The 27,976-nt window shown below is 36.3% G+C and overlaps 2 protein-coding genes across 2 annotated transcripts; one reads left to right on the top strand and one right to left on the bottom strand.

Annotated features, from left to right (window-relative positions):
* Window positions 1-27,327, bottom strand: LOC115626017 (the record flags this gene model as incomplete). The annotated part of the gene is made up of 6 exons (XM_030521265.1): window positions 1-395; window positions 1,976-2,162; window positions 2,275-2,397; window positions 11,458-11,591; window positions 20,053-20,188; window positions 27,119-27,327. Coding segments are annotated over 6 exons (1,184 nt in total), but the record flags the coding sequence as incomplete, so codon positions are not given.
* Window positions 12,849-14,250, top strand: LOC115625951. Its single transcript, XM_030521190.1, has 2 exons — window positions 12,849-13,512; window positions 13,705-14,250. The coding sequence occupies exons 1-2, from the start codon at window positions 12,964-12,966 to the stop codon at window positions 14,179-14,181; spliced, it is 1,026 nt and encodes a 341-aa protein (XP_030377050.1). The 5' UTR covers window positions 12,849-12,963; the 3' UTR covers window positions 14,182-14,250.
* Window positions 27,328-27,976: the final 649 nt, after the last annotated feature.

Raw genomic sequence — 27,976 nt, 5'->3', positions numbered from 1 at the left:
TCATGTTAATTGCCTGCTGTTGCTGTCGGCCTCCACGCCTGCGCCCGCCCAACGGCCACTGCCCAGCATTCGTGGCGCCCGCATGCTTTGCGTCGCGCTGCTTTTCAGCACTAGACTTATATTTGTTGTTGCTGCTGTTGCTGCTGTTGTTGTAGCCTTTGAAACAGCTTTAGCCAGAGGCCTTTGCAGCCTCGACTGCTTCACTAATTGCCCGGCTAGCGTCCAGCTGAGCAAAGCCAGCAGCGTCCCGAGCAGCGCCACACTTCGCGCCTCTAACGCTCTGCTGTTGCTGCCACAGCCGCTGCCGCTGTGCGCCCCACGCCAGGCGGCGCCGCCATCTTCCGCACCAGCGCCATCATCTTCTTCGCCTGAGGGTACAAAAGGAAAGAACAGGTCTAGCGAGAAATAGAGAGCATACATTGTATGTCATATGAGTTTCTTTGCGTGTGTCTGTATGTGTGTGTGCGAGTATGCATGAGAGCTAATAGTTAACTACTTAGAGATGGGAGATGAATGCTGGGCGTCCCATAGGCTGTGCTTAATTCACTAAAATGTATCACTATTTCTTGAATAACTCACAACTAAATTGAAAAATAATTATATTAAATTTAAGAATAAGAACTTATCATAATAAAGTCTTGATACTTTAAATTCTAGCTTCAATAGCGTTTTTTTAAATGCATGCTAAAAGTAAATCTAAAAAATTTAGAAAGTAATAATTTAAGAAAAAAGGAGTTGCTTTCCTAAAAAGAAATAGGTTTAAAAAAATAATAGAGAGACATGCAAATAAAGCTCTTCCTAGACCCTGCAGCTATAAATAACTAGCAAGCCATTTAATAAATCAAATTAATTATTCTTACGAGGATTAAATAAAAGACACAACTATAAATTAAAACTACCAGAATTTTTTAATGACTCAAAACTATAAATAAAAACTAAGATACTTTTTATACATTTTTGGATAAAAATTTATCAAATGAGGCCGTTAGAGTTTTCTTCTCTACGTTTTGATAAATTCCAGCTTCAATAGGGTTTTTTTAAAGGAATTTTTTGAATGACTTAAAACTATAAATAACAAAAATGACTTTTTTTTTAATTTTTAGATAAAAATTTATCAATTAATGGGGCATAGAGTTTTCTTCTCAACATTTTAATAAATTCTAACTTTCGCTAAAAGCGAAACAGTAATATTTAAATAATTATAATTCAAGCAACAAAAAAGAGCGAGCTATCTTCGTAAATAGAAATGGGTTTAAATAATTATTAGAAACATGCTATTATAAGTCTTCCCAGACGCAGCAGCTATAATTAACTAAGAAGCTATTTAATAAATGAAATTAATTATACCTATGAGGATTAAATAAAAGACACAGAGTTGCAGCTTCTGCCCATATATCTATAAAAAAAATACCTTTTTCAATTTTTTGAAGAGAATTTATCAAAATAATGATGGGACTTAGAGTTTTCGTCTCAGCGTCTTGATGCAACTTTTAAATTCTAGCTGAAATAGTGTTTTTTTAAAAGGCATGCTAAAAGCGAAACAAAAAGGTTTAAAAATTAAATTAAAAAAATTACCTTTTTCAATTTTTTTAATAGGAATTTTTCAAAATAATGATGGAGTTAAGAGTTTTCTTCTCAACGTCTTGATGCAACTTTTAAATTCTAGCTGCAATAGTGTTTTTTAAAACGCATGCTAAAAGCGGAACAAAAACCTTTAAATAATTACAATTCAAGCAAAAAGCAGCCATTTTCATAACAAGAACTAGGCTTAAACAATTAATAGAAACATGCAAATAGAAGTCTTTCCAGACATAGCAGCTATAAATAACAAATAAGCCATCAAATAATTGAAATTAATAATGCTTATAAACCAGAAAGAGTTACACCCTCTGCCCATCTCTAGTTGTGCATGTTTTGTGCGAATAGTGCATAGTTCGAGACTGTTGGTGCAGAGCTAATTGGCAATGTAACTAACCCTGGAGCTGCGTCAGGTAGCTGTTCTTTTTATTGTGAAACTGCTCGTCCTCGTGCAGGGCATACTGGTCGTAGAGCTCGTCGTTGCCCACGCGATTCCCACCATATTTGGCAAACGGATCTGCCTCGAGTATGGTTTTCTCTGTGGTCTTCCAATATACATCATGCAGTTGTGCGCTGCAGCGTAACTAATAGCGCAATAGAAAAAAGAAAGCAAGAGAGAGAAAGTGAACAAAATGTTGAAAACTGGATCGTCCTTCCAAATAGCTTTATAATTATCCTGCGTTCTCTGGCACTTACCTTTAGTTTGCCGTTGTCGAAATGCTGATCGGAAACAACAAAGTGTATGCTCACAATAGAGGTCTCCATGTCTGTGCGGGTATCGCGTAAAATTTTGTGATGACGGACAAGCGAGGGATTCACCTGAAAGGATGGAGAGAAGAGACGAATAAAAGCTATTTGCTTTCTTTTATTTCTTATTCGTTATTTGTTTTCATTTTCTAATGCCATGCGATGGAATTTTTTAAATGAATCATTGGCATACTAGAGACATTCGAAGGACTTGTCACATTATTCCTTCTATTGGCATTGCCACACCACGCCCATACATACATACACACTCACACATACACACATATAGCCATGACCGAGCAACTCACTTGCCATAAAAACGTGTGCCCTGCATACCAAACAAAATTGCATTGCATTCGAACTGGCATCGCAAATACTCGGCGTATCGTTGAATAACAAAAGGCGTTGGCGTCGGTGATGGTGCCGGACAGTCTTAGAGAAAAAGTGAAATGAAATAGCAATGGCATGTGGGTTCTCACCAACACACACACACACACACACACACACTCATACATTCATACACTCATACACAAATGCATTTGAGCCGCAGTGAAAAACTGTCGAAGCGCTCAACAATTCGAGTTGTTTGAAGTTTTCTGTGCAGGTGCGCTCGCATTGGCATTTAAAATAAATGCCATGCCCCCGCACTTTGATTGACTTTATGGCAGAAAATTAATTTGCTTGTGGCATAACCGAGCACGCTGTTCGACTCTCTTGATATTTGGCATTGTTTTAAATACTCTTCAAAAGAAAGCAATGCCTTCAATGCAAGATAAGGCAAGTCAACAAAAATATTGATAAAAAAAATATTTATCTATTTCTAACAAACATTTTAAGACTTAAATATATGACTGATCAATGTTTTGTTATTAAGAAAACAATTTATCTTTGTTTTCACATTTTTAAACAAATAAAATTCAACCTAACAGAAATTAATAATTAATTAAGAATAATACTTAATTATTTAAATAAAATGCGAACGATGCGAAAAGAATTTTTTATATATTTAAAAACTACAATTATAATGGCGTAAAAAAATGTGACTTATAAAATATATGAATTAATTATTATTAATTATTTATTTTCTTAAACGATTTTATGCTGGCTTTCTTTTCTATATTTATGCCTCGTGGATGATGTTTATTTCACAAAAAAAGGACAACAATAATATCTAAATTATTATAAGAGAGTCCGTAATAGAAACAACAAATATTCGGAAAAAGGTATAAAATGCATAATCGATGCGTTTAATATAAATTATATAAATATAAACCCAAACATCAGGATCTGTAATTAATTTAAACTTTGCAATATTCTAAAATAGTAAGCGAAATATTTATTGCTGATCGAAGAGATCGCAATCTATAAAATACATGACTATAGTTTCCATATTTAAAAAGGGGATCCAATATCTATGAAAGATGTTATATTTTTAGCTTACAAGAAGTTAAAATATTCAAAGAATGTTCAGTGAACCACAAGCAAATGCTTTATGATTGAGATAGTGTAGGAAAAAGAAAAGAAAATTAAATAAATTGGTTTTTCTTACTCTGACCTCGAGCCGGCCAAACAATAAAAATAGATAGTGTAGGATGTGAAATGATTTTCCAAATAATACAATTTTTTAATGTATTCAATTTAATCAGCTAAAATGTATTCTTCCGATTGTCCGGGGTCTAAATAGGCCACTCTTTTCTATCTTAATGGTCTCGTTTTGGCAATGTGGATATAACTGTGGAATTATCTGTAAGCATTTGTTAATGCAAATAAAATCGATTTGCAAATAAAAGATATACTGGGGTGCCACAGAAATCTTGTTCTCCCAAATTTCGCCCGATCGATTAAAAACACTAACAAATGCATTTTTCCAAATATAAACCTTATAGTTTTTCTGAACTATCTGCATCAATAATGTGCACTATTTAGGATCTGGATCTAGATTTTTTTTAATATACACATACAATATACAAGTAACTAGAGCAATATAATTGAAGAGCATGCACGCTTCGACTTTCAATCGCGGAGACATCGCTTTTTATCTTCATTTTCCGATCCACTCTACTGCTGATTGTTTGTTGGCTTTGTTCCGTTGCTGTTGCTATTGCTTTTGCTATTGCTGTTGTTGGCTTATTGTTTAAGCGCATTTTGCGGGCACACGCACACACACACATATATATGCATAAGCACACATAAACAAGTTCGCAAGCCTCGCATTTCCAATCAAGCGGCCAACTGGCAACGAGGCAGTCAACCAACCAAGCCACCAACACCAACCAATCCGGGAATCAACCAACAAAACCAAACGAGGCCGTGTGCTTGTGCCTTTTCTGCCGCTCCTTGCTATGCGAATCTGCGGTTATACCTATATACCTACATACATATGTACATACATATGTATATAGTATGTTATATCTACAAACATATGTCTGGCTGTCTGTGCGAGTATGGAGCACTTTGTTTTGCAGCTTGCCGCGCGGTTTATCGTTGCATGAATGTCTGTATGTGTGTATCGCTATTATGCAGCATCAATAAGCATTGTTTGTGATTTGGAAATTTTAGCTATGTGTGCCACGTGTGTGTGTGTGTGCGGGTGTACGTAAACTAATTATTTAGCTGGCTGCTTTTATTATTTAATTCTCCCGTTTCTCGGCCCATGATGGCAGCTTATGCCAAATTAAACATTGAATGGGAATTATGCTTGACGCTCAAGGGATGGAAGAAAGGATCCATTTATATTTTTATGGTTCTCATTTGTTGGTGTTGTTAGACGAATAAATCACGCACAAGGGTGTACATGTGTGTGTGTGTGTGTGTGTGTGTATTGGCTTAATAAAACAGTTAGAAAAGGCTTTTGGGAACGCTCTTAAAACAAACAAATCATGTACGAAGTCGATGTAAACAGCACAAAGGTAATTGTGTGCCCTTTGTTTGGTTTTTCATACTCGTATTTCAAAAGTATTTTTTAAATTCATTTATTCTTGAGCATCAGAACTGGGGAATTATTAATGTTAGGTATGGGATGTAGATGACTAATATTTGTTTGAAGTATTGGAAAAAGGATTTTAACTTGACTTACTTAATTTTTTCAGAGAATTATGTGTTATTACTACTATATTAATGAACATCAATTAAAATATATAAACATAACTTTGGAGTTCGTTTTCTACTGTTCAAACAATTTTATAAGAACAAATTATTTGCCAATGACAATCTTCTAGAATAAAATAATAAATAATAAAATTTTGAATTCGAATTTTAATTAAAAGCGTGTGTTTCAATTATTTGTTGCATGTGCTTAAATAAATGTTTGAATCATTCAAATAAATGTTGGTTTATTTCCTTATTAGTGCTAATATTCAATACATTTTTAAACGAAGATATGCTTATTACTATAGTATTGGATATTTGCAGCCAATCTCTCTGCCGAAATAACTTTTACCAGAACCACCTCTTTAAAGATTTTCTCTAAAGAAACATACTTGAAAAAGCAGAAATTTGTTTAAAGGCAGACATACTTTTGTGTGTCACTGTATTTATAGCCTACAATTGCCACATTCTCCCGAACATTTTCTGCCCATGCTAAAGCGAATAGGTTCGAAACGTTTAGTTCAACAAATGAATGCTGCGAGGTGTCCAGCTTACTGCCTGGCACAGTCGATAAGGCAGTGTAGGGACATCGAAAATTTCCATTGCATACAAATAGGCGCGCATTGAAAATTAGTTGAATAAACCTCAGGCCGGTCGCGGGACGCTGTGTTCAAACAATTTGTGCAGACGTAGCGCCCTTTGGGACTCTTGCAAATTGACATGAGCTGCGTGAGATAGGATTGGGAGTGGGTTCTGGGAATGGGAATGGGGGCGTGGCACATGCAAAATGCAGACACATACTAATTGCAGTGATAGCTGCACTCAACCCTGGTAGCTGTCAAAGTGACTAGTCGACTTTTTATTGTGCGCTCCGTGAAAAATTGTAGTAAATTCCTCTTTTTCAATTATTTCGCGTATAGTGCGTTAAAAAAAAAAAAAAAAAAAAAAAAAAAATCACCCGGAAACCTAGTTTCACCTTGGCTTTTTGGCAATCGTTTAGTATCCTTATTTTCTTGGATTCCAATCAACAATTAATCTGCTGTATGGGGCTGCTCTGCTGACGTATACACGTCATCGAAGCAGAGACAGCCCAGAATTTTTCTTCTTTGCTTGTTTTTGCAAGTCATCTTATCTCACGTAAATGAATGCTGATGAAGACTCGGCCGCTCTCGGAGCAGCTGAGGAAGTAGTCAATAAGCTGCCGAAGTACGTGGAGATGAGAAAAATTTCTGGTAAATCACCTTCGGAGCTGAGAGCAAAAATAACCAAGGACTTGCATATGTCAATGGGAAAACCATACTTAAAGCCGTCAAGCTCAACCAGTAACTGGATTGCCTCAACCACTTGTACATCGACTACAAGTACCCTAACGTTCTCTGTGGTGAACTCTCAATCAATGTATACTACAGTAGCGACATCAAATGGCAGTTTGTGCTCCACACCCGCCGTTGTGAGTACACCGGCTTCAATCACAAACTTAGTTGCAAATCCAACTCTGGACAAATTTTGCTCGTTTCAAATGTCAGTACCCGGTATTAATAGGAAGCGGAAAGGAGCCGTCGAGTCACTAAAATCGGCTCAAAAAAATAAGCCAACTCCTGTCAATACAACCCAGGGACAACGAACTGCGTCCTCCTCTCCGGCAGCGCTTCAAAATAATAGATTTGCAGCCCTTTCGGAAGAAGCTGATTCCATTATGGAAATGGAAGAGCCAGATTCCGAAGATCCATCGAGCCAGCAAAATGAAGCCAGCCAGGGAAGTAGTATTCCTAAGCCTCCTGCTATATGTGTGCCACAAGTTAACAAATTGGATAAGCTGGAGGTGGCGCTCAATTCTGCTGTCTCCCCTGACGATTACGACATACGCACATCGAAATCTGGGATCTCGCGTATTTATACGAAGAATTCGAATGCGTTTCGTGCAATAATCAAATTATTGTCCAATCAAAATTGTCAATTCTGGCACCACCAGTTGAAGGAGAACAAACCCTGCAGATTGGTGCTCAGAGATATTCATCCCAATGTACCCAGGCAATTAATAGAGCGCACCTTTACCGACAAGGGCTTTACAGTTTTGAATATATATTGCCCCAGAAAACCGGACTGGCGTAACATTCAAATTAATGAGGAGGATGGTGAGGACATAAATAATGTCAAAACAAGACAAAATATGTTTTACGTTAACCTCCAGAACGCACCCAACGTTGCTGAGGCACTAAAAATAACTCAAATTGGTAGACACAGGGTTACAATATCAAAGGCCAAACAGAGTAAAGAGCTGGTACAATGCTTCAGATGCCAAGATTTCGGGCACACGAGGAACTATTGCCTTAAAAAGCCGGTTTGCGGTAAATGCTCGGGGGACCATGATACTGGCTCAAAATCATGTAACCTGAATGATAATGGGGAATTTATATGCGCTAATTGCGGCGAAGACCACATGTCGAGCTTCAGAGGCTGCAAGGTAAGAATTGATCTAGCCAAAAAACTTAAGCCAGCTGTGAGGTTGCCGAGAGATGGTCTAGTCATCGGTAGCAATAGGAGTTACCCAAACAACCAAGGCAATAAAGTACAGTTCATCTCAAGCTCTGCTGTTAAGAGTGGCTTCTCTTACGCTGATGCAGCAAGGCCAATTGAAGGAAAGCGTACCATCGCGCCAACAAACCAAAACTCGCCCCGGGCACACATTTCCGCTGAAGATTGGCATCTAAACAATAAATTTAGTATGCTGGAAAAGGCGATTTTTGATCTAAACGCAAGAATGGATCAAATGTATAAGCTCATTCAGGAAAATATGGATTCCAATAGAGCCTTCCGTGACTTGGTACAAAAACTAATATCCAAATGTTAAATCCGCTGTTAAAAATCGGATTATGGAACGCACGGGGCCTGGTCAAAAACAATGATGAACTCAGGCTTTTCCTAAGTTCAAACTTGATCGATATCATGTTAATAACCGAAACGCATATGCGTCCTGGCTTGAACGCATATTTGCCAGGATACGACCAGTACTACGCTAATCATCCCAGTGGCACCGCTAAAAGTGGTTCTGCAGTCATCATTAGATCAAGTATCGCTCATTCACAGAATGAGCCAATTCTAAAAACAAGCGTCCAAGCGGCCAGCGTAACTATACCGACGAATGGTGGAAGCATCAAAGTCTCCTCCCTATATCTTCCTCCCAATGAAGCTTGGTGCAGGGCCGACTTTGATCTATTGCTTGCAACCTTAGGAGATAAGTTTATTGTAGGCGGTGATTTTAATGCAAAACACCAATGGTGGGGTAATTCCAGATCTTGCAGGCGAGGAAGGTGTTTGCAAGAGGCCATAGCTAGTACTACTTGCCAAGTTCTTGCTACTGGAGAGCCAACTTTCTACTCTTACAACACACGGCTTAACCCCTCTGCACTAGACTTCTTTATTGTCAACAGGATTGCCCTAAACAGACTCACCGTTGAAACAAAATATGAGCTCGCATCGGACCACCTTCCAGTAGTAGCGACGCTACATCATGCACCGCAATATAATCCCAAGAGGGAATATATTCTACCACCTGGCTCCCGTATTGATGTTTTTAAAGCCGATCTCGAAAGAAGAATTAACCTGAACGTCGAAATTAACAGCCCAGAGGATATCGAAGACGCGATATCAATCCTCATGAAGAACATTTCACTGGCTGCGTCTTCTGCTGCACCGAAAACTTTACGCTTGCCAACCCAACATAGTCAAGCTAGTCTACCACCAACGGCTGCTGCGCTCTTAAGCCTGAAAAGAAGAGTCAGGAAAGAATATGCAAGAACTGGAGATACTCGCATTCATCAAATCTACAAAAGACTGTCCAATCGACTGCAAAAAGAGCTTGCTAAAATCAGACAAGGCAGAATTGATGACATATTGGAAAGTGCTGGTCCAGATGCATCATTTAATTACTCGCTCTGGAAGCTTACGAGGCGATTCAAGAGGCTGATCATCCCTAAGACTCCAATTAAGGATCCTTCAGGTGGATGGAGCTATTCCAGTCAGCAGAAAGCTGAAATCTTTGCAAACAGCCTAGAGGAAAGATTTAAGCCTTTTGACTTTACAACAGCAGATAGGCGAAGGGTAGTCGAGCTTAGGCTGGAGATGCCATTCCAAATGGCCTTGCCTGCAAGCCCAGTTACACTGCAAGAAGTGGTACAGCAGATAAAAAATCTAAAGGTCAAAAAAGCGCCTGGAGAAGACCTTTTAGACAACAGGACGCTGAAACTGCTCCCCACAAGGGCTCTGCTGTATATTGTTTTGCTCATGAATAACATACTCAGGCTGAGGCACTTTCCAAACTGCTGGAAAATGGCGCTAATTACGATGATTCCAAAGCCAGAGAAACAGCATACTGAAGTAGATGGATATAGGCCGATTAGTCTGCTACCTGCCCTCGGGAAGATGATGGAACGCGTGATTCTGGACCGGATTCTCCAGCTCGAAGCCGTGACGCGCAGAATTCCAAAATGGCAATTTGGATTTCGAAGAAGTCACGGAACACCGGAACAGCTCCACCGTGTGGTCAACTTCGCCCTGGAAGCCATGGAGCAAAAGATGTACTCAGTGGCTGTGTTTATGGATATTAAACAAGCTTTTGATAGAGTGTGGCATGATGGTCTCCTCTGCAAATTGAAAGGCATACTAACTCCTCAATTGTTTCAACTCATCGAAAGCTTTCTAAGGGACAGAAGCTTCAGAGTTGCTGTTGATGGAGTGAAATCCACGAGGCGCTCAATTTGTGCAGGAGTGCCCCAAGGCAGTGTTCTCGGTCCTACCCTGTATACATTATTTACTGCTGATATGCCTGCACCGCAAGAGATCCTTGGAGTAGACGAGAATGACGCACTAATAGCTACTTACGCAGACGACACTGCGGTGCTTACCAGATGCAGAGATATCGATGTAGCTTCGGAAGCCTTACAGCAGTATGTAAGTAGTTTCGAGAAGTGGGCTCTGAATTGGAACATTGGTATCAACGCCAGCAAGTGTGCGAATGTCACATTTACAACAAGGCCGTCGTCATGCGGAGATATCACAATGTTGGGGTCCACGCTCAGTCATACAAATTCGCACAAATATCTTGGTGTAATTCTGGACAGAAGACTCAACTTCAGCAAGCATACAACAATGGTCAAGCGATCGGTCATGGCAAAAGCCGGAAAGATGGCATGGCTGCTTGCACCCTGCAACAAGCTGTCTCTGCACAGTAAGGTGACAGTATACAAGTCCATATTAAGTCCAATATGGAAGTATGCGCTACCAATTTATGGCATTGCCGCTGCATCGAACCTACATAAAATAAGAGTTGCGCAAGCTAAAATACTCAGAAAAATATGCAACGCTCCCTGGTATATGCGCACTAGGGACATCGAAAGAGACTTATGTGTCCCCAAGGTTGGCGATGTCATTCAAATGCACGCAAGCAATTACGAGAAGCGACTCGGCAGTCACCCCAACGCACTAGCGAGGCGGCTCCTGTCCAAACCTAAGAAGAGAAGATTGAAGAAGTGCCATCCAAAGGATCTCCCCACAAGATCCCTTGTATAAAATATATAATATATATCATAAAATATAATTTCATTTCTAATGTAAAACATTGTAAATATTGTATATATGTACATAGATATAAGTGCGTCCTATAGATGCTTACTATAGACAACTTTTGTATTCCCTAACTTTCAACTAGCTTAAGCTGCCATATTGGTAGTAGAAAACTAGTTTAATAAATTGTATATATGTAAAAAAAAAAAAAAAAAAAAAAAAAAAAAAAAAAAGATAGCTGCACAGAGCTGCGTAAAATTATTCAATGAACGTTGCATGTGGGCGGCCGAAGGGGCGTGAATGGACATTGGCTGATCTCTCACATGTTCGTTGGCAATTACAGCGTAGCTTTCAAGTGCGTGCATAAATTCAATGCAGACAACAACAACAACACACACAACCAATGCCGCCGTTTAAAAACAAGAAAATTGCGTTTGCATTATTTTCGGGAATACAAATACACTCGCACACTCGCACACTCACCTCTTCATTATTCACCGTCCATGTGAGATTCGCGGCGGGTCGGGAATGGCGCGATGTACAATTGCCGCGCAATATGTCCCCAATGCGATATCGCTGCCTTATGCCTGTTATGTATGGAGGAGTGTGTGGCGGATCTGTAAAAAGGAGAAAAAACACAGTGTGGATGAGAAAGGGAGCGAATATTAAAAAGCAGGGCTGGGAATAACAGCGACTTCGATGCAGATTAGAACTTGTTCGTTTCATTAAGAATGAGTTTAGTTTCATATATTATTGTATTTTTTAATTTATATTTATTATATCCACAACAAAGCTGTCGATGTAGAAAAGTAAATGCAATAGAGAACTTAAAGCAAATAAAATTGATGAAACAAAAAGCCTCTAAAAATAAGAATAATTTCTAATAATGAATCCAAATCGAATTCCACCAGCTATGCCCCGATTCATAGCACAGAGTAGTCAGAGACTTCATTAGACATAACCAAAATTGTATAGAAATTTTCAAGTAATAAATAATTGGAAATCTACCTAGAAGTAGTACACCTAATTCTGTTTTTACACGGTAGATTGGTTCCAGAAACAACCGTGTAAAAAACCCATGGATTATATGTAAAAATAGGTGATTGGTTCCGCAAATATATGAAATTTTTAATTTTCAAACTTGGTTATATCAAAATCGTGTAAAAAGCGACCGTCTACATAAAACCAGAATTATGTGTATATGTGAAGAAAAATTTTAATCAGCAATTTTTTCAAGTTACTTGTGTCTATATTTTGTCATATTTAATCTGGTTTAATTATTTTTGTTTATATTATAAATGCTTTTTGTACTTAGTAAATAGCCTGCAGCCGTAGCTTTTCATTTTCCCTTATTTTTTATTAGATTTTTTCAGTTTTGAGTTTTTCTATTCTAGTTGATATACGTTCTTGATGAATATTTTAAATTTTAATCCCATGACGAATCTATTTTCCGCTGCTGGCTCGCTCAATACCTAGTAGGTCTGTTTATTAAAGCGGACATCTGACAAGAAAATAAATATTAAAATAATGAAAAAAATATTATAATATTAACTCATCAGTTAAGAAGGTCTAACAATAATCGAACAGGAGTATAAAATTCTCTTTTCACATTCTTGTTCTAACATTTTTTTTTTGCATCTTTAAATAAAAAAATCCCCTAATTATCCGATAGGGTATAAGAGCAGCTGAATCTTTAAAATCTAGAAAAAAGTTCGTTGCTGAGTTAACTTTAAAACAAATAGCTTGTAATTTTTTTGTTCACGCTATTTAAGTTGTGACGAATATTATTTGTCACATTTGAAATACTTCCCATATAATAACAATGTTCGGTCAACAATCAAGCAAAAATAAAACAAACAAATAAAAAAGCGTATTAAATATTAAAATTTTAAAAATCCAACCATCAGTTATTTAAACTTCAAATGTGCAACTACTCGGAATGAGAACCTTCCGATATATACTTCAAGCTTGTTTTATCGATTACAAAAAATGTCCACAACAAGCGATCAGACAATTGTGGAAACTCAGGACTCTATAGGCAATGCACACCTCGACAGGATCTGTGGCATAATCGGGGCAGGATATTGCATTATGATAATTATGCGTGGCCCACCAGGCAGCGGAAAGTCCACACTGGCAGCCCTGCTGCTCAGAGAGGCGCAGCTCCTGGAAAACCACGAATGCAGCGATTTCGTGTGCAGCACCGACGATTTCTTCAACACACCCGACGGCTATCGATTCGATAGCACAAAACTGCCCGCTGCGCATGAGTGGAATCGACAGCGAGTTATTCAGAAAGCCACTGATTGCTGGAGTCCCATCATTGTGGACAACACGAATATTATGATCTGGGAGATGCTGCCCTACGTGCAGATAGCAGTCGATTATGGCTATATTGTGGAGCTGCTGGAACCGGAAACCAGTTGGTGCAGATCGGCGGACAAACTGGCGCAGATGAATATACATCGGGTGTCTGTGCAGACAATAGAGCGAATGCTTTTCCGATACGAGCCAGCAAGCGTGGCAGAATTGTTCGGCGTAAGTTTAAGGCTCGATAGAGCTGCTATGCGAGGCCACCATATTGTTTGCTAGGTCGATCCGCTTTCTTTTTATAGCGCTTTCGCTGCACGTTTCTTTTTTAGTTTATCTAACTCTTGAAGAAAATTCTTGTCTGGTGCGACTGTAGAACTAACAGTTCGTTCTCTTTAAATGTTTTCCTCGGCCCTGAAGCTACTGAAGAATATGAAGTGTTTGCTGCCTTTACCCCAGCTGCGTCGCCATCCCCCCTTATATGGAACCACACCAGATCCACCGTCATCGAAGCTCAATTCCAATGCCCCTAGCTTTGTACCCCACAACAAGGGGGTTCAGTTGTCGAACCCGTACGCCAATACCGAACACAAAATTATTGCAGAGCAGGAGGAGGGCCTAGAACTTAATGCTTCTGTAAGGGTTCCCGAAGTCGAGAACAAAGAACCACACTTGCAGAGTGACGCAGTCGAAGCTGAGAATTATATTGAAGCGAATAACTCTATAGATAGAAACCTGGACCAGACGTTAGTCAGAGAGCTGTGCCACGGTTTGAAATGGGAAAGGGTGCTGCATGAGTTGTGGTCTGCTCCAGATATTTTGTCTTTATTCTGTGTCATCGGTGGATCTGTTTTTATAGCATTTAAAACCTTGAAGTATTTCGCAAAAAAACATTAGCTGTAAGCATTTCAGAAGTAAAAATTATTGTCTAGAATAAAATTTGAAAATTTCAGAATTGTAATTATAGTTTGAAAAGTGTTTACAATTATTTCCAATATTTCTTCCAATGATGTTTGAATTATTCAATATTAGTGCTAATATTGAATTATGAAATGGAATTTGCTAATGCAAATCTGCAAATTTCGTTTATATACATTTTTTAGATCATCTCACATTTATTGTTTTTGTTTTTAAATTTTTTTTTAAATATATCTGCCTTCAAAAAGACATATTCAATGAACAAATAATTGTTGATGTTTTCATCTGCATCTTCTGCCAGACATTAATAGCTTGTAATAGCTTTGTATATCTTTTGATAATACCTATATTAGTATAAGAGCCAACATGGAAAACGAACCAAAGAAATTATACAAGTATACTTATAACATTATTTAGTTGTTTTGTCTTATGCGACAGATTTTTTATTTTTACTACCAGAATATGTCTTTAATAAAATAGCATTATGGGTTCAATTAATAGAAAGTATTTGTTATTATAAGTTATTTCGAAGGATAGTTAGTAGTAGTAGTTCTTGGTCCATCAGTTCATTTTGTTGGGATTTGATTTTTTGTAATCGTATTCCCATATTGTCTTATCCTCTATCCAATAGAAAGATCCTAGCTATGCAACATTAAAATTTGTTTTTCGCAAAAGGAAACTTCTCCTCTATCTCTTGAGAATAATGGACATTTTTCTACAACAATGACTGACTTGGCGCCTAACTGTTTGCCAGCCCTGGTTTTAAATTTTATGGGGAAACGGGTAGAAAGGAGTGCTAGGGAGCTACAGTCTAGCATTTTACAGGCGCTCCTTCTCAATGGGACCGCCTGCATTTGTCAACTACATTTTTGATACACTTTCGCGCCGCGTGGGGCGACTGGGAACTGCATCGATTGTGAGGGCGTCGCGGGCTCTGCAGTTTTATGTAATGGCATGTGACACAAACACACTTACACACTCATACTCACACCCACACCCACACACACACACACATGCTGTCGAATGCGTAGAGTGATCGACGCCTCCATAATTGAAATGTTTTTCAGATTGTTTTTCGTGTTGCATTGTTGAGTGCGTTGTGTATGTGTGTGTGTGAATGAGGGTGTGTGTGTGTGTGTGTGTGTGCATTTTATGTGGCTGTTAAGGATAAACAGAAAACAAAAAACGATTCTCAAATTGGTGTGTTCTGTGATTAAATGTGTTTTTATTCGATAAGTAATGAAATGTTGTTAACTTTTTTTAACTTGCCCATTCATTGCATAGTTAAGCAAACTAATAACAGTTACTTTGAAATAATAAACGGTAGTTTATTAATGCTTTTTAAGAACCGTGTCTTTTTTCAACAAATAAAAGCAGCATTTTTTATACATTACAAGTAAATAATTATAGATGCGATTCCTTGAATTTTTTTCGAAAAGCAGTTCATCATTTCGTGATTAACCTAACACCTATCTCAGCAATTTTAAATATTTATAAATTAATTAATTAATGTATTTATTTCTTTATATATATATTTATTTATTATTACTTTTATTTATTTAATTATTTATTTATTTTCGCTGTACTTGCAGTATTAAAGAGTATTAAATAATTTCAAGTTTTCCGAAAAAAGTTCAACTCATTAAATTCTTTTTAATGCACCTTGATGAAATTTTTTAACCACTTCTTTTGGCAACAAATACAATTTTTCCTCTCTTTATTTTATTGTTTATGGCCTGTAAAAAAAAATAATGCTTAAAATATGCAATACGGATATAGTATATCCTTTGTTTGTGCGCGATGCACTGTAGCAAATATTTCTTATATCTGGAGCTGAGCAGCCATTTGGCGACTTTTTTGTGATACCCCTATTTGCATGCAAACGATACAACTTTTTAACGTTCGCCAGCGCTGAATGAAACAGATTTATTTATTATAAATATGGCGGCATAGTTATGGCTGATATTTATATTGAAAATGCATTTATATGGTCAATAATATTGCAGAGGTTCGCAAGCGCAGACATAAATTTTAATTCGCGCATAAAGCTACGTTTAATGGATTTTTGTTGAAGCTTAAAGGCGTTCTTTTTTTTATTAAAAGAAGATAATTATACGTAAAATAAATGATTGCTTTACGGACATGCGAAATGGTAGTGAGGAGAGAGCGTCTTGTATTTGTTTTTTTGCTTTTAAGCTTTCTATTTTGGTCGCGAAAGTTTCAATTTTTTACTTAAAATCTGTTACTTAAACAAGTTGATAATTGAAAGTTGGAATGTAGTCAAGTATTTCTGACTCCCTTAGCTTAAAATCTAGCAGCACGATATATGCATGAGGAAAAAAAGTTCAGAGAATGTGAGCTTAAGCTTTTCGTGGAAATCTAGCTGCGCTTCTACATATCGACACAATTACCTTTCGTTCCTTACCTTAAGTTCTAAGACTGTTTCTTTCAAAACTGCCCAGAAGTTTGGCTAAGTTCTTCTACTATGTAATTACTACTTAGCAGTATCTTCCATGCTGGGGAGCTTTTTTATATTAGATATCTAACAGCTATAGATGCAGTAACTGCAGCACGAATAAGTAAAAAATTGATTTATTATCAATTTAGCTTTTATTAATTAAAATGTAAGCTTTCTATTCTTCAAAGAAAAGGCATAACTGTTTTTTTTTTCTTATTCTAATATATCTAATAATAATATCTAATAATGTGTAAGACCATTAGTTAATCGCAATGTCTGACTGGTTGAATCACTGCTCCATTTATAAATGAAATGTTTTTATAGCTGTTCTAAATACCGCCATTTTATTGGCTTGAATAGTAAGTAGAAGAAAACCACTTTATTTATTTCTTTGTTATTTTTCGAAGGAAGCTATTTATTCATTTTATTTTGCAATAATTTTCGATAACTAATCATAAAAGCTTATGTAACTTCATAACAAATAGGTCTGTTTACGATAGTTGTAATAATTTAAGCGCATATCTATCCTGTAAACCCATTATATATTTAAGCTCAGTCGACTACAGCCAGAATGTCAAATGCAGCATCGTCAAAAAGTAAGGACACGAAACTGTCTAATTTTGTCATATCATGTGCGTGCGATAAGCAAACAGGAAGCTGAAGTTCAATTGCTCGGGCCAATGCCTGTCAAGAGTCAAAAGCTGCTGCCAGTGTCCATCCAGACTAGACATGACATGGCGCCCGACGTGCTGGCCAAGAAATTGGACGCAGAGACAAACACACAGATACAGACTGAACTTCAAAATAAACTTGAAGTTGGTCGCATGCGGACAAAATACAAACAAATTTGCGGGTAAACTGAGCAGATGAAGATATTTAAGTAGAAATAAAAACCATGCGAAACTTATGGGCAACGTTTCCAGCTTCAGATGGTCAATAAACGGTCGAGTGTGGGAAAAGTTGTGTGTAAGTGGGGGAAGGCATGTACTCCCATATCTGTGAATATTCGAATGGGATGTACGGGTACGGGGCGGGCTGTTTATGGTTGTGCTTGTGTGAAACTCAAATTGGCTGTCATTTAGTCCAAAACTCTGTAAGAGAAGGTCTGTTTGTCTGCCTGCCTGCCTGCCTGCCACGAACAACTTCGGTCAGAGGCTGTGTGTTTTAAGTTTGTTTGTGTTTTTCCAGATCCGATATGTTTGTGTTCCGCAATGCCAATGCACTGCACCAAAGCTGAATCTATAGACGCACAAGCATGCTTTGAGTTTCTTCTGTGCATTTCCCCCGAACAGATATCAACAATATTTCAATGTAATGCCAGTGCTTAGCTTTTGGGTACGTAGTCAACCATTCAAGTATTATGTGCAGTTCCATGTAAATTGAAATGCTAGTTAACTAAAAGCTAAATGACCTTAAATTTGTAAAGAAAGGCTGCACTGGCAGCAGAAATAGATACATAGTTTGGAGCACTGAGCAACCGCTCTGATGGTTTTTGAATTAAAGTCAACAGACGTATCTGAAGAAGCCACATAAAAGAGCTCAAAAGAAGCAGTCGATATTTAAAGCTTTTTCTATGCCTTTTAAAAATCACCAAACTAATAATTACACCAAAATTAATATAGAAAAGAATAACCCCTGAAAAAAAAAACCAAAATAAAGTATTCGATTCATGGCCGTCTACCTTATTTGGATCCCAGGAACACAGAGGGTAATTGTTTAGCTGATGAGCTGACAATACAAGGTACTACTGTGCCTCGGCTTACGCTTAAGAAAGGCAACACTATACTAATGATAAATAGTGCCGGGATAACTTAGTAACTGTCCGGTTCTACTTAAAACCAGACAGCGGTTTTTGGGATGCAACTTCTTTCTAGTTTTCAGCATTAACCGAAGAATATTTACAAATTCTTCCAGGCTCCTGAATGGATCTCTAGTACACTGACAAAAAAAAACCCACGTAAATTAAAATATCTACACGTAGATTTAAATATTTTTACCATTGATTTTTTACCACAGTGTGTTTTAATAGATATAAAGTGTAAGCACTTCAATTTCAAGATTAATACTGAAAGATTACATTTAAAGTCTGATAATATTAAATTTCAAGTGATGATGTGGCCGTGGGTTTGATTTACGCTAGAGGTTTCTTTTTTGTAATTATAAAATATTATTCCCACTTTTTTGTCTAAACTGCTAACAGAATTACTTGTTTTTAATATTATTTTGTAAATAAGTACGCATTTATATATGTTTCTTTATTTTATAGCACCATTTTTATTAGAAAGTAATTTAAGAAACTTTTTGTTATTATAAATATTGACGTTCTAAATGTTAGTTCAAAACTGATATTAATTAAAAGTGAGGAATAGCTGATTGACGACCATATACAAGTATGTTAATAAGTTACACTTTGCTTTTATTACAACCGTCTTGTGAATTATAGTCAATGTTTGTCGCTTTTTTACATTTAAATAAAATTCGATTTAACTATAAAAAAATATTCGAATTTAATATATTTCCAGTATATATAAATCGAGCACAAGAAGCTTCAAATTAAAGTTGCGAAAAATATTTAAATTTAATATGGAATATAGCAAATTTCTCTATCTGTTACATAAAGGGGGCGCATATTAAAATTAAATATGTTCCTTTAATGTTGAGCATAACACACTTTAATAACAAAGATTTGCACTTTGTTTTGAATATTATTCATATTTAAATCAGTAAATGAGTATGTTTTTAGTTAAATTTGCGTTGTTTATATTTGATTTGAATATGAAATAGTAGAACATTAAATTGAATACGAAAATATTCATTTATGCTATGGAACTTTTTTTTGAGTGTATGCGTAGAAACGCAGAATACTAGAGACAGCAAAAGAGGGAACAGTCCAGCACAATGGTTTAAATGATGACTTCTCCATCTACCTACCTTGGTTGAAAACTCTTTTATCCAAATAAATTTGTCACTCTTTGAAATCTTTTTAAATGTTTACATACTTGAGATTGGAGAAGAATGCACTCTTTTAACTATTCTGTGCGTACTAAGCTTTAGTCAGAATATATTGTAGTAGACCGTATCTAAATACTTGCGTTTGGGATAATAAGAAGCAGATAATAAGCTTGGCTAGAGTGTACGATTTCATAGCAATTGAATAGCACTAAACATTTTCAAGTAGCTTTGTATATCTCAATACTTATTGTGGTTGTACTATTTGTATATTTATTGGGAAAAACGAATACTGTTCACAAATTCTAGCGGATTATTCGTATTATTCAATACTTGCTATAATGAAACGAAATTGTATAATCTCTTCCTTAACACAAATGAATTGAACTAAGACTTAAAGTTAAATGGCAGCCAAGTTAATTTCTGGGGCCTGTATTACTCACCGATAACTTCCAATTCGGCTGCCGCTATTAATGTATGAAATGAGGGCGCATCCGCCGATACTTCGCAACTGTATTTACCGGATGTTTGCATTTGTACAGCGTCGAGCACAACTTGGCTCTCGTTTGAAGCGATGCGCTGAAAAAAAAAACACACACACAAGAAAAAGAGTCAGAAAAAAAATGAAGGTACAAAAGGTGAGTACGGGAAATGGCAAGCATATAAATAAAATAATTCCTTTCATTTTTTATTTATTTTAAAATATACGAGTATGCATACTATAGGTCTACTATATAGCATGAAAAATTGCCGAACAAAAGCACAACCAGACAAATTTATTTGTATGCGTGCATGTAGATATTGTTTGCTGGCTCCTCTATCTGATGCATGGTTCAACGTTCTCGAGCTACGCTTGCGGCTTGTATTAAATAATTGAACAAGCGCTCGACGCTGGACATGGCAACACACATACATACATACATGCATGCATACATACTCCTATATAAATTGGTCAACTTTATAGCATGTGGCCGAGGGGGCGGGTTACAGTTCAGTCTGGAATTTCATCATTTTGTTGTTGGCCAAGTGCGCAACTCGTTGGCCATTTCGCATATTTCATAAGCCTCGTTTATGGGCCTCAATATGCTGGTGTGTATATATATCTATATATATATATGTGTGTGAATAGTGTATTTTGGTCCAGCATATGGCCAAATATATTTTGAAAATCGTCGCAGCCTTAAATAATACAAAGCGCATTTCATATGCTTGCCAAATAGCTTTTTAATTTTTATTTATAAGGCGTCTGGTTATATATATATTTTTTTTTTTTTGTTGCTTTTGTTGGCTTTGCTGCCAAATGTAAGCACTATGGCGTATGCGTGATTTAAAAGGCAACTGTTGGACCTTCAAAATGGAAAATATGTCATTATTTGCAAAAGCTATCAAGTACTCGTAACTGTTGTTACTTAACTCTTATTATTGCAGCATTAAGAGCGTAAATATGAATTGAAACAGGCTGTTAAATACCCTGTAATTGCCTCGAAAATCCATACCATAGCTCTGACATTATTATTCATACAACAGACTCAATTTTTAATGCATATACATATATGTATTTATAAATCGAAGTATATTGCCGACTCCTCTCCTCCTCCTCTGTAATTTTCAAAAACTTGCTTAGGCACATAAGCCATGATATTGAAGCCCGATTATCGTAAACTTCAGAGCCAGTCCCTTATCCCGAAGTTGAGGATTTAATTTGTCTTTTCTAACATTCATTATTCTTCATTCCATCGACTAGAGACTCTTTACTTTGCAAAGCAGCTACGGATACTGATATGCCCTGTTTCTGTGTTCCCTTCATTTATAAGAATTTCCAAGGTTCGAGGATATTATATCTCATATGTCCACAAGCACCTCATCGTCCCCAATAACAATTATCCGCGAATTCTGCAACAGCAATATTCCCTTTTCTGTAAAGCACATTTTCTAACTCCATATTTCCTAACTCTCTATCCATTCACCTCTCTCACCTCTCCCTCAAAGGACAACTTTAAAATACTTTCTTAAAATGTCAATTTTAATACATGAATTATAGTTCCATTATAGCTCAATTAATATACTATATATGCATACATTAGTTAATATCTTTAAATCATTAGGTTAGGCTTAAGGTCAAAAGACTATAGTTTAGATTAACTAAGGCTATCTGAAATTTTAATAACCCTTAGTATTTCCCAGTTATCGTTTAAGATTATATCAATAGGCATTGAATGATTGTTAGAAACGCGTGTATATATTTAATCGGAATATCGTATAAATTGCGATTATTTTTTGAAACATGGCTACCAATGGGGTAAATAAACCGTTTGAAGCTTGACAGCCCTTCGTGTTAAGTATTTGTCTAAAAACACTAAAGTATGAACGTTTTCAGAACATTTGTAAAAATGCGGAAGTTAGATCCTTCGCTGGCAACAGCAAAATAAAGCGATATCGTTAAAATTATGTTCAAGAAACCCTCTTCAGACACATTTAAAAAAAAAATAGAAATATTATAGCAATGCAGAGAAAAGAATAAGTAGAAATTCTAACTGGAAGTGGTAATATTTTTCATGCTTAAATACTTTTTTTTCAAACACACAAATGTACAGAGGCACGAATCGCGATTTGACTCCCCCTTTCAAATATAATACACATTATTTTAGCCGACCCTTTCACTTATAAATCTTCAAATGAACATTAAAATACAAGGTAACTATGCAATTCTTTGTTGCCCTTTCAAACAAGCCAATTGAAGGTAAAATAAATGAAACTTTGTTGAACAATTGGTGCATGTTGTTTGGTATTTTCCATCGAAATGCTTCACTAAACCTCAGAACTTCGATCTGTTGGTTGCGGGTAGGGAAAGGGCAGGAATAGGGGACCAGCTTTTGGTCTAGAATCAACACAGCATTTCAATGCGCAATCAAATCAAAACACGGTTTTTAACTTCCGCTTGATGGCTGTTACGCGCCGGAAAAAACACATCACATTTTTTAGTTTCCTTTTTTGTGTTCTAACAACCGTTTCTTTTGTTTTGTCTTATTTTGTTTTTGTGTGCCAATGGCTGGGCTTAGCAGTGGGTGGCAATATTTTTCAATAAATATTGGCATTTTTAACTCGTTTCACTATTTTTTGAAATTATTCGAGCATATAAAGAAATACGGTTGGCATTTTATTTGTTTTGCAGCCATTTGGAAATGTTGCGTATGTGACAATAGCAACAAAAATATTTCAAAATAACGGAACGAGGAAATATATAAAATGTATACACAAATGCAAATATAAAAATGTTTGTTTTCAAATTCCAAACGAATAAAGTTTTATGCATTTTTAGTTTTGGCATACAGTTATATATACATATATACTAGAACATTTTATTTGTGTCTAAAAGAGTTCAGTTTTTTTGTGTACATACATTAAGGGTTGTGGAGAGTAGAGAAATATTCTTAATGAATTCCGAATAGGCTTCTATATACCAGTTTCAGGTAGAACGATAACAGGGAAATTGTTTCTGCTCACAACATATTTTTGGCTGTGAGCGAAATATTGGCATGGAAAGAAAGATGTATTTGTTTTACTACAGAAAAAGTTTCCTACCAATGTGTCGAGCATTGTCTGATTGCCTTTGTCTATAGATTAATAGTGTTTCTTATAGTAGTGTTTCCAGTTTTTCCATGTAAATAAAATATTGCAACCGTTTGATGCACAAAAGGAGGCATATATTCTCCACGTTATAATCGTAGGTGCATTAAGTTTATTTATCAACTTCTTTAAAACTACAAAAAAATTACTACAACCTATTATATTTATGAATAAAACGATCAAATTGAAACTAGATATAAACGCGAACATATCTATGAAATAGAAATATGTAAAGCTTCGACAAATTATTATTATTCGCAAAACTTGCTGAGCTATAACAAACTTATTCGATAGCTAGTGTCTGTAGATAATCGATTGAAGAAGTGATGCTTTCCTTCAGTCTTGGAATCGATTATTACATGCCATAGCTTTCTTAATTTATTCAAACAATAAATACTAAGACTGAAATAATTAGTTGTAGGTAATCAATATAAATAAGAAGGCGTTATAAATACAAAATGATCTGTGATTAACAATCATTATAAATAATTATTATTTACTAAAGACCAATGATGTGTGTTAATTTAATTGAGGGCTACCAGCAAATAAATGAAATACTTAAAAAGTACAACGAAAGTTAAACCCAGACGTGAGCATCTTTTGCGATCGAAAATGAAATAAATAATCGTTAAGTTTATTTAACATATTTAATGATTGTCCACGATGGACGGTTTTAAATAAAAACACTCTGCTGATACAAAAAAAAATAAACCTTGCATCGGTCAGTCGATCATTTACAGATGAAAAATTTTGTAGCACTTTCTGATTTCAAAATCTTAGTAAACAAGGCTAAAGCCTTAGGTTCATTAACAGTTGGTCCAAAAAATTCAATGACTATTAAGCTACAGGTGGAGTTCTCTCTACGGCCTATTCTAGAGTATTTAAGGACATATTCGATATAAATCGCATCAGAATCGAATAAAGACGTCATCGAAATATTTCCTTCTTTTTGCTTTTCGAAGCTTAAAGTGGTAACCCAAGCTTTGTTTAACACTTAAGTAGATTTATATTTATTTAATCTCCAGGAGAACTACCCTTGGTGTTGTTTTCTTGACAAATTGAATTTCCTCTGCACTCTTACCCTGTCTCAGGGATTATTCTTCCCAGTTCTTTGCAGACAAACACGAACTAATGCTCTCGACTTGTTAATAAGGCAGAATTGAACTGGAAACCAAAATTTTAATCGATTAATAGGTACTTTTCTCATCTTAGGTCATTATTTAAATGAAAGAAATAAGCAGTAAAGGCAGTAGCGACGTAAAATAATCCTTTTCTGTTTCTATTTATATTTAATAATAACTCTCCCTGCCTTTCCTAAAAGTTTCTCCTTCTTGAGCTATCTCTGGAATCTGTGATTCCACATGTCCGTGCATAGCTTACCGGACTGGCTAATAAATCTGCTCCCGCCGGCTCGCAAATTCTTTTTTTTTGTCCTCTGACTAACTGGCTGAATGGCAAATGAAATTCTGCTGTCAAGTCAGAGGCGCTTTTTAGAAATTATTTTAATTTGACTTGATTTTTCGTAGTTGGGTTTTTGGGCTAACAAGGCTTTTGTATAAAGTTTCTACTTTTTAATCTATGCCGACAAACTAATATAAATTAAAATATAAATATATTTACTTTATACATAAATAAATACTAAATATTTTAAAGCACTTGACACACAACGACAATGACGAGAACTGTGCTTGAAACAGTACTCCTGGTACTGCAAATGTGATTTGGCGTGAGTGCCTGGGGTTTCGTTTCACACATTTAAAGGACACTCGGAGCAACTGACAGCTAAATTTGAAAACAACACTGCACTACTAGCCGACTAGCCGCAATACAGCAGGGTAAGAGCAACAATTGCTTACACACTATTATTATTATTTTACAACAATAAAAACATGCAAATCCAAAGCTAAAGTAACAAAAATCACATGCTCCCAGTGCTGTGCCAAAGAGGTGCATGCCACGAATCGCACAAATGTGAACCTACATATGTATGTACGTGTGTCTATGTGTGTGTGTGCTACATGCCACAAAAATACTAACAGCAATAGCAGGGGCAGCAACAGCGACAGCTCAAAACACATTTTCATGTGAAATATGGCAAGCTTTTTGAAATTTTTTGGGTGCTTTTTATTCTGAAAGGGGTTTGAAATTGTAATTAGGACTCAGCTATGACGTGCCTGAAGCCAAAGGGGAGTGTTCCCCCCAATCCCCACACTACTTTATTGTTGCCATTGAAATGCAGCAAGGCATGTGCGATAGTGTGTTTGTGTGTGTGTTTTTTTGTAGGGAAATTCGCGCTTGTATTCAAAAGCAACGACGCTTGCTCCCGACACATTGTACTCCCCCCTCTCATATATGCGCTCTCCAAACTAGACTTCTATTTTGTTGTCGACCCCCCTTTCCAGCAAACACACTGTTTGCTCTGAGCTTATACAATTTGGCAAACGAATTTTTTTTCTTATTGCGCTTTTGTGCAATTTATATAAAGTGCTATTATGTGCTGTGACCTTTTGTGGCTGTGTGTGCGAAAATATGGCAGAAAGTGAAATTTTTTCTCGACACTGCATGAGCAAGAAACAGCAAACAACAGATGAAAAATTCGTGACAGATGACAAGGTAGCAGCTAGTACTATAAAGATTTAACGTGTCAACAACTCAACGTAGAAGAGAAAACTTTTCGAACAATATTACTTTTTCGAAACTTGTACAACTTCTTAAAACTTTGTACATGCTTAGTATTGAACCATTTATTAATGTTTTTTTTTTTCAACTACATTACAAGTGCGCTATAAGGCGCACTCTTAAGACTCTAACTCAGCATTTCTCTGTTAAAGTATGTTGCTGACATAGAAAACTGACACATTTTTTCCGATAATAGAAGAAATCTTCAGATTTTGGAAACTTCAGTTGTCCAGCGATAAATTCAAACTCAGATGAAATTAAATTGAGGAAATGTTTTTCGTACCCAAAAACAGAATTTTACTTTGTCAGCAGCATAATTATTCGAATATTTATAATATCAAAATTGTGCTCATATTTTAATTCAAGTTTTCTTTCATTTTAAAACTGCTCGAACAACTACGATATTAATTCCTGACAGATTTTATTTATTTTTATTTGATTTATTTATTTATGTCAACAACAAATATATAAAAATTATAAAGAGCATCTTATAAGCTAGAAAATCCTAAGAAGGAGATATCTAATCAAATGACAATAAAATCTAATTAACGCCTCTAACCCGGTGGGGGAATGTTATTTGCCCTTCGGCTAGCTGCATACATATATAGACAGGCCTGAGTATATTAGAGATTAAAGCTCAGAGTTATTTTTTTCAAAGAGCATATTGCGTTTGGTTCCCAAAGATGGTGTAACCGTTTCCATGTTCAGTTGGGTTAGGCGTTAAAGGCTCCATATAAGCTCTTTTATTTAAGAGTCTGCCCTCGAAAGGTTTGGCAGCAATAGAAGAAATCTCTCAACATTTTAATTCTCCTTTCCATCTCTGCAGTTTCTGCAGAAGTGTTTAGAAGGACGAGTGCCAAGCCTAGCTAGGAAATTGCAATCTTTTTAACTTTTGGAGTTTGGATGTTCAATTGAGGGAAGTAAATTCACGACATTCCAATGCTTTTCTTGTCAGGAAGGATGCCAGCTCCCTCCAAACTGGTATCTTGCTCCTAAAAATTTCACACATCTCTCCTCATCTGGCAAGCAGATTGTTTGTCACAACCAACCGGATGGTTCTTCTTTTCTTAGTCTACTAGAATACCCTTATTTTGAAAATAAATTCTCTTTATTTAATAACCCGCACAGCTCGCAATAAAGCAATGCAGTATTAAGTCTTATTGGTTTATCTATCAGTTTTTAAATGCAATTTGCAGCACCTACCCGCACTTTGACGCCTGGGAAATGAAACACTTTCATTGGGGGAGTCTCTTTGGGCGTATATCTGTAGAATTCGCGCCGACCCTTGTACCACTTCACCGAATACAGATTATCATCCTCAATATCGTAGAAGCACTTCAGTATTGCCTTCTCCCCTTTTCGTGCAGCGTGTGGAACTCGGACGCGTACATCTCGCAACGCTGTCGTGAGTTCTGGAAAACAAAAGAAAAAAAAGTATTATAAATTGGAAAAAATCTGTGTTGAAAAAACACAAACAATCAATGTGCAATTATTTAAATCCGTGGCAGCGCATTAAAAATGTAAATGTGTCAACAGAAATGGCGCCAAGACCTAAACAAATAAAGCCCACGGGCATTTTTCTGAAAACAAAAGCAAAAACAAACACAAAACACTGCGCTTAAATCTCAGCACACCAGTTTTTCTTTTTTTTTATATACATATATTTAATATACAATTTGCATTTATTTTATTATGATTTTTACAGCTTTGTGCATAATTTATAGCCGATTTCGTTGTTGTTTGCTTTTATTATCGCATTTCATTAAATAAATCCAAAAATATTATTTTTTTATTGACTGTCCAATTCCCGTAGGCTGTCACAAAGTTTTTTTATATTTATTTTCAATAAAACGCAGGGACGATGAAGGACAATGAGTTTAGCTGCCCTCCTCCCCCTGTCCCCCTCTTTAACTCTACCTCTGAGAATAGGATTCTTTCTCGTTGGTTTTTTTATTTGACTGACATTTTTACACATGTCGCCGCTTGTTTATTGTCAACGGGTTTTTAGGATGCGATTTTAACTGCTGTTGCTGCATTATAAATCAGCATAAAAACCATCCT

Source organism: Scaptodrosophila lebanonensis, unplaced genomic scaffold (genome assembly GCF_003285725.1).
Source record: "Scaptodrosophila lebanonensis strain 11010-0011.00,11010-0021.00 unplaced genomic scaffold, SlebRS2 tig00000080-arrow-pilon, whole genome shotgun sequence".
Lineage (NCBI taxonomy): Eukaryota > Metazoa > Arthropoda > Insecta > Diptera > Drosophilidae > Scaptodrosophila > Scaptodrosophila lebanonensis.
This window is presented reverse-complemented; position numbering and strand designations above follow the sequence as displayed.